This window comes from Anoplolepis gracilipes, chromosome 13 (assembly GCF_047496725.1).
Source record: "Anoplolepis gracilipes chromosome 13, ASM4749672v1, whole genome shotgun sequence".
Taxonomy (NCBI): domain Eukaryota; kingdom Metazoa; phylum Arthropoda; class Insecta; order Hymenoptera; family Formicidae; genus Anoplolepis; species Anoplolepis gracilipes.
In genome coordinates, this window is record NC_132982.1 from 10,417,501 (window position 1) to 10,425,000 (window position 7,500).

At 34.5% G+C, this 7,500-nt stretch overlaps 2 protein-coding genes across 3 annotated transcripts in view; one reads left to right on the top strand and one right to left on the bottom strand.

Moving 5' to 3' along the window:
• Positions 1 to 6,324, bottom strand: part of LOC140672631 (sodium-dependent nutrient amino acid transporter 1) — a 6,889-nt gene extending 565 nt beyond the window's left edge. Inside the window, exons 1-10 of one of the 2 annotated variants that reach the window (XM_072904933.1) lie at positions 6,240 to 6,324; positions 5,992 to 6,114; positions 4,566 to 4,956; positions 3,876 to 4,137; positions 3,002 to 3,376; positions 2,277 to 2,466; positions 1,825 to 2,001; positions 1,636 to 1,735; positions 1,195 to 1,466; positions 1 to 683 (exon numbers count right to left, since the gene is read on the bottom strand). The exon at positions 1 to 683 is cut by the window's left edge and continues 565 nt beyond it. In XM_072904933.1, the coding sequence (XP_072761034.1) occupies positions 516 to 683; positions 1,195 to 1,466; positions 1,636 to 1,735; positions 1,825 to 2,001; positions 2,277 to 2,466; positions 3,002 to 3,376; positions 3,876 to 4,137; positions 4,566 to 4,956; positions 5,992 to 6,012 (1,956 nt within the window). In that variant the 5' untranslated portion in view covers positions 6,013 to 6,114; positions 6,240 to 6,324 and the 3' untranslated portion in view covers positions 1 to 515. Of the gene's footprint in view, positions 684 to 1,194; positions 1,467 to 1,635; positions 1,736 to 1,824; positions 2,002 to 2,276; positions 2,467 to 3,001; positions 3,377 to 3,875; positions 4,138 to 4,565; positions 4,957 to 5,991 lie in introns of both variants that reach the window. The other variant, XM_072904934.1, reaches the window with a different exon arrangement.
• A 14-nt stretch (positions 6,325 to 6,338) lies between these two features.
• LOC140672639 (kinesin-like protein KIF23) overlaps positions 6,339 to 7,500 on the top strand; it is a 6,938-nt gene continuing 5,776 nt past the window's right edge. The window contains exon 1 of the mRNA XM_072904945.1: positions 6,339 to 6,636. Within this exon, the coding sequence (XP_072761046.1) occupies positions 6,570 to 6,636 (67 nt within the window). The 5' untranslated portion in view covers positions 6,339 to 6,569. The remainder of the gene's footprint in view (positions 6,637 to 7,500) is intronic.

Here is a 7,500-nt window from a genome sequence, read left to right on the forward strand (position 1 = left end):
ATAGAAATGCATACGAAATGGAATTATCTAATATACATATATTATAATAAATGTATAACACACACACGCGCGCGCACACACACACACACACACACACACACACACACACACACACACACACACATATATATATATATATATATATATATATATATATATATATATATACACACATATATATATATGTATGTATGTATGTATGTATGTATGTATGTATAATACATGGATTATACATGAATTATATTGTATAAAGTAACATTTCTCTTTTAATTTAATTTAATGACTTTATGAAATCTATATAAAATTATATAATCATTTTGTCACGTCGTGAAATAAATACAAAGTAGATTTCGTGCGTACAGTTGAGAAAAATAATAAATAATATATATCGCGGTATAATTTGTTTAGATACGTTCGTATTCCAATCTCTTTTTGTCGATCCTGCCATGGATCCTGCCGTGGCAGAAACGACTGTAAAAATTCCTACAGTACATGTATAAAAAAAATGGTGCATTCTACTTTGGTTGCATGTTTAAAAGGAGGTAAAGTATTTGCTTCCAAATTGGCTGAATTCGCTTCTCCCGAGCTTTCGCTCTCTCCTCCTTGAAGATTCTCCATTCTTTGCACTGTTGCACTTCTCGTGGACCCCAGCCGTTGGCAGGTACGAAAGCTTTCTTCAACATCTTAAACAATGCAACAAATTTGAATTTAATTTTTAATCTCTTGTAAAGTGTGGTGATTTTTTCGAAATTTTTCCGCGCAAATAATATTCTTCAAACACTTGAAACAATAAATTATTGTTATTGTGCAAAAAAAAAAAAAAATGTTATTTTTTATTTCTACAACGTTTTTTATATAAAAGTTTTTTAATATTTATAAAACTTTCTTAAGAAAGAAAATGGTTTCCTCTTTTGAAATTATGAAAATTTGTAAGTCAAATATAACATACTATTGCTATTAAAGTTAAAAAAAAAAAAATTATTTAACGCGATGGCTCATCTGCTAAAATGTTAGTATAGTATATATAGACTATACTAACATTTGGACACACAAAGATCTAAATTAGAAATTTTCTTTTCCACAAATCGGCATGAATCGGCATAAATCGGCATAAATCGGCATAAATCAGCATAAATCGGCATAAATCGGCATAAATCGGCATAAATCGGCATAAATCGGCATAAATGGTCTTACCTCCGCGAGCGGCAATTTTCGATTCTTCAGCATCGCGATTAGCATCCACAGCGGTATCTGAAGAACGCCTATGCAAAGTATTGTCCATCCGGCGGCGTGTGCGGATTCCGGCAATGATTTTCCACCGTAAGTTAGAGGCGACAAAGTGGCTATTGTGTAAATAAAGATCGTTATTAATATCAATGGCGTAACTATAAACCAACATATCCTCCAGTAGACGCTCGGTTGTCGATCCAGCATAAATTCCACATCTTCCAAAAAGTTTTCAAATCCTGCCGAAAGACAAAAATACAAAGTAACTTTTATTCATTATCATTCCATTCGGTACTTGGTTATTTTCATACAATATATAATATAGAATAATGAAGATTAAATAACAATAATTAAAAATAAATAAAGAGAATTAAAAATGTGATAATTAAAAATATAGATATTTCTTACCATATATCCATATCACTCCGATCATTTCAAATGATGCCAAGATGAAAACGACGAATGAAGTACCGTAATAATCTACTAAAGTTAGGATAAACTGACCGCCCTGAAAAGTTTACATAGCAATTAAATAATTAATCAATATTTTTCAAAATTATAAATTTCTTTCATCGCTTCGTATAATTTTATACTGACTGGTGTTACATAAACTGTGCCAATTAAGAATCCTAGAAAACAGGTTGGAACAACAATTTGCCAAGTCTTTAACTTTGGAAATTGTTCGTTTATTACTGTGATAATTCCCGTGGTCATTCCCACAGCACTACCGACACCAAGGACGAACATCATTACGAAAAACAATACGGCGAATAACTGCGACAAAATTTATTATTTTATTTCTCGAAGAAAAATGTTCAGGGGATATTTTTAATCAGTACATTAAACAATATGTAAGTAATGAAATTTAATATACACAATAAAACACATTCTAGTTTTAAGAAAGACTTGTGTGTGCGGCGAGGGGGGCGGGGGGGGGGGGGGAGGGGGAGGGGGAGGGAGAAACACTTTAACATTATAGTAACAAACATTATATTATATACATACATACATATATACATACATGATACATGTATGATAAATAACAATACCTGCGGCAGAAAGCTAAACTTTGCTATTGCGTCCGGATAAGATATGAATGCTAGACCAGCTCCACCTCTGACTACTTTAGATATCTCTTTTATTTCCAGCTCATACGCCAGATTGCCGAGAATCCCGAATATCGTGCAGCCAGCCAAGAAACTCGTAATCGTATCCAGTGAGGTAATTATTATCACGTCTCTAAGTTTGTACATATAAGTATACATATAAGTAGTATAAGCTAACGAAGAAAAAGAGAGGATATTATTAACGCGAAATGAAAAAAAAAAAAAAAGAAACCAGCTTATGTGATTAAATATATCTCATGAAACATTTATACTTATTAGCAAGTTATTTAGAACTATATAAGTATCTCATTTTAGAAATGTGTGTGTGCGTGCGTGTGTGCGTGTGTGTGCGTGCGTGCGTGCGTGTGTGTGTGTGTGTGTGTGTGTGTGTGTGTGTGTGTGTGCGTGTGCGTGCGTGCGTGCGTGCGCGCGCGCGTGTGTGTGTGTGTGTCATATCATACGTATGTAATTATTATTCATATTTATTGAATATAATGTATTGAAATTGTGTAAGAATTGATTTTGCGTGGATATTTGCCTGGTCTCTCGTGTGCCTTCCTCTCCTTTCTTCTTTCTTTTTTCTTTATCAACATGTCATTCGTATTAAAAAGTTTCGCGAAATTTTCAAAATCTTTAATTACTGAATTCGTTGTTAATATTTCTCTCACCTATAGATGTTGTGCTTAAAACTGTTGTGCGAAGAGTATGTAATGATGCTGCCGAAGCATACGGAAAGCGAGAAGAAACACTGTGTTACAGCGGCGTACCAGACCGTGGGCTCCAAGAGTTTCGACCATTTCGGAGTAACGAAGTAGACGATTCCGTCTATCGCGCCATCCAGAGTAACCGCGCGAATCAGCAGCGAGATTAGGACGATATACGGAAAAATGGCGAGAAAATAGGAAAATCTCCCAGAGCTTTTTACACCTTGAAAGAGAACTATGCAAACCGCCGCCCAGCTGACGAGAAGGCAGAGCGTCAACTTCCAATCCGGCCATCCGATCCCGTCGTCGATGCTCTTTTTCTCGTGTAAAACCACTCGCCTTAAAAGGATATCAATCAATTTACTATCATTTTTTTTTTCTCGACAAAGGTGCCGAAGAAGATTGTACCGTTTATTTTGTAAATAAATACCTTATATTTTACGTAACATTACGCGCGCGTGCGTGTGTGCGTGTGTGCGTGTATACATACCATATATATGTACATATATGAAACCGTATATTCATACTCGGAGAAATCTCTCAAAGTAAAGTTAATTTCAAAATTATCTAAAAATGTAACCTCTTTATTCCTTTTTGTCATTTACCGAAGAATTTATTACACGAATTTTAATATTACATTGTATTGTTAGAAATTTACTTAAAATTTTGATGGAAAACGAGAGTCATATGGCTCTTTTGCTCTTTGTTAGGCTATCGCGTGTAAAGTCCAAAAAAACCTGCGATCGGTGGAACATATGTTACAAGTATATCTTGTCCGATTCGAGATCTTGTCGAGATTCGAGATCGATTGAAAAAGAGTAAAGAAAAATACACTTACGAAAAATATAATTCGGCCGAACTTTGAAGGTTTCTACTGCCATTTAAAGGATTATCAAAGATCGTGACGTTTCCTTCCGCTGTTACACTATGATTTCTCTTTGTACTTGAGTCGACACATATGTCGCCCCATTCCTTTAGACAAGTAGCCCAAGGTAACTCGGCAGAAAAAGAAGCGATCAGATAATAAAATGTCAATGCCATTAGCGAGCTGTAGTAGGTCGCTAACGCGACAGTCGAGCAGAACTGCGCCCATCCGACTCCTGTTGATGGATAAAAAGTGTCTGCTTTTAAACGGGAAATATTTGTAGCGTGTAGTTATAGAGTCACCGTCACGTCGCGTCGCGTCGCGTCGCGTCGCGCCGTGTCAGTTTTACGACGCATTCTCGTCAAAACGTGACGTAAAGTCATTTAATCGGGAAAAAAAAAAAAAAAAAAAAAAAAAAAAAACTGACGAAATCTTTATTTCGAATTTACAGAATTTACAGAATTTTATTTTTGCAATCAAATAATCGTTAAGAGAGCATTATCATTTATATAGATTTATCCTACTTTCTCTTGACGCAAAAGTCGGCGATTTTCAAGATTTTTACGCAATAAATCTCATCTCATCTCGTCTCGTCGCGATATCTATTATATATTTATATGTGTTTTTTTCAGGATAGAAAAAAAAATAAAATTAAAAAATTACCAATAAAACCCGGCGACATGCTCCAGACTTTGACGGACGAATTGCTCGAGAACTGTCCGATGATCATTTCCAGAAAGTAGAATGGCTTTCCTACCAGAAAGAGCAAAATCACGTACGGTATGAGAAAGGCTCCACCGCCGTTCTCGTAAGCCGTGAATGGAAATCGCCAGATATTGCCGAAACCGACCGATACGGCGATGCACGACATGAGAAACTCCACGCTATTGTTCCATGTCGCGCGTTCCTTTCCCGGTTCGACGATCTGTACTTCCAGGATGCTCGTCGAGTCTCCGGAACAATATGTTCTCTGCTTATTCTCGCCATTTTCCACGATAGGAGACTCGTCTATTTGAAAAGCGACATTATCGAAGCCCTGTTGCTTTTCGTGCTTCTACAATTTTATGCAAACAAATTTATACATTATTAATATTTTATTTATTTTATTGTATATATAAATGCATACTCTCAAGTAAGACGTAATCATGGTGCGAGACGAATATAAAATATAGATAAAATAATGGTGTGCCACATTTAATTTCTAACAAGTATGATCAAAATATCGGTTAATAGTTAATATCAATGAGTTTGTGTAATAAGAATAAAATGTGTCAATAGTTTTTCTTTCTTCGCGCGAAATCGATCACGCGGCCGATCAAATATATTCATATTTATATACATAATAATAGGGTCAACGACAAAGATCGGTTTTAGATTTCCATATGTCATAACAATGCAATTTGCGAGATATTCGTTTAAAAAATGGATAAAGATATCAAATCTACCGACTTTATGATCGCGAATGCTCTTGGGCGAAAATCCTTCGCGGATTACTCGGTAAACATCCACGTTAATATGTCTTGAAATTATATATCGCTACATATGTCATTGCTAGCAATACAAAGCGATTATTTTATCTCGTTTCAAGTTTGCTATTAAATTACACAGGTTTATCACATTCTTTTTTAATTTCAATTTGAGACTACGAAACTATATAATACATATAATCTTGTAGTCGTAATAATACATACATATATATATATATATATATATATATATATATATATTTGTTCAGCCGTAACTTTCACTTTATCGTTTGAGCTTGTCAGACGCTTGACGATTTAAAAAAGGAAAAAAAGAGAAAAAAAAAAAAAAAAAAAACGAAAGAAACTTACATACTTGACGTGGAAAGGAGAGAAGAAGCTAATTAAACATTGATTTTACACTTACACGCGCTCTCACATTCATTTCGCGCCAATGTCATATTCTAACAATGTCTATTATCGATAATATAAATAATTATATCATATATAGCGATAATTATATTATCGTTAAAATACCTCATCAATATTTTCCATATATTTTACTCAACATTTTACATTTTAATCGACTAAATAACATTTGACATTCCGATTAATCACTCACTTACTGTTTCGTACATAGCGGTCATGTTGAGTTGAGAGACGCGCGAGAATTGGAAACAGCAACTTCGCTGCAACTCGACAAGAAACTGGGACGTGATCAGCACCAAGTTCCGAAAGGATATCTTCAACTAATGAATTAACGAGGACTGAGGATGCTACTTTATCGAATCAAATGTCGAGGTGAGTTCTCTCCCACACGAATCTCCCGAAAAAAACAGTAATAAAATAATAATCATGGTTGCTATATACATACATGTATACTATCACTATGTATCACCACGACGGTAAATGGCAGAATGCTGTGCGTCGCAGTCGCAGAATGCGACGAGAGCTAGTCGTGCGCGCTTCTAGCTTTAGACAGATTGCCAAGGTAGAGAAGGCAGTGAATCACACGATGTGACACTACGTGTGAGGAGGTAATTACACGAGTTCTAAGTCGCACGGTAACCTAACTTAATGAGTGACCAGAAATATAAAGTAAAGATGGAGATCAAACGAGTTTTTCTACTTTCGGTAAAAAAAAAAAAAAAAAAAAAAAAAAAAAGGGAAAAAACCGATAAACATCTATAAAAAAGAACAAGTGATGGAATGGAAGGCGAATAAAAGAAAATTTCCTTTAGAAGGTGTATATAACATCATAAATGGAATAGGTAAGTATTACTCGAAAGGTATTGCTAGAAAGAATTTATTAAAAAAAAAAAAAAAAAAAAAAGGAATAAAGAAAATGAGAATTGTTCACCTCTTCCTTTTCGATTCTCATAAACGATCAGAAATATAAGAGGGATAAATTTACGAGAGAAGGATAAAGTGACGAAAATGAGGAATTTCCAATTGATTAGCTGACGTAGGAAAGTGTTACGTGCAAGGCAACGCTTGGAGAGAGATCAGAAATCTGAGAATTTGCTACAAAGAATACTTATATACAAAAACACACATACAGGTATACTTTTTGTATTTTTTGCATTTTATATTTCTACATTCCCGATACAATATACTATCCTATATACGTCACAGTTGCATCATAGCTGCTACGTCACGCTCCACGTGCGATGACATGGGTCATTTCTAAGGGAAAGGCACGGATCAGCAAATTAGAGGCATTAGGAGAAGGGGGAAATCTAAAGATACAATTTTAATTATATACTTATATATTACAAAATTTTAATTACATACTTATACATATACCTGCACGAAGGAAATATTTTCCAAATTCAAAATTTGAAAGTTTTTTTTATTTTAAAAAAGATATATATGTAAATTTATAATACAATATTATTGACAAAATCATATATTATGTAATGTGTCACTTTTTCTGCAGTTTTTTTCTCTATTATTTGGCGCAATTTTTTCATATCATTACTTTCACAAAAGAGGACCAAATCACACAAATACACACACACACACACACACACACACACACACACACACACACACACACACACACACACACACACACACACACACACACATGCGCGCGCGCACACAAATAATATTTCTTTTAATAATATATTTGC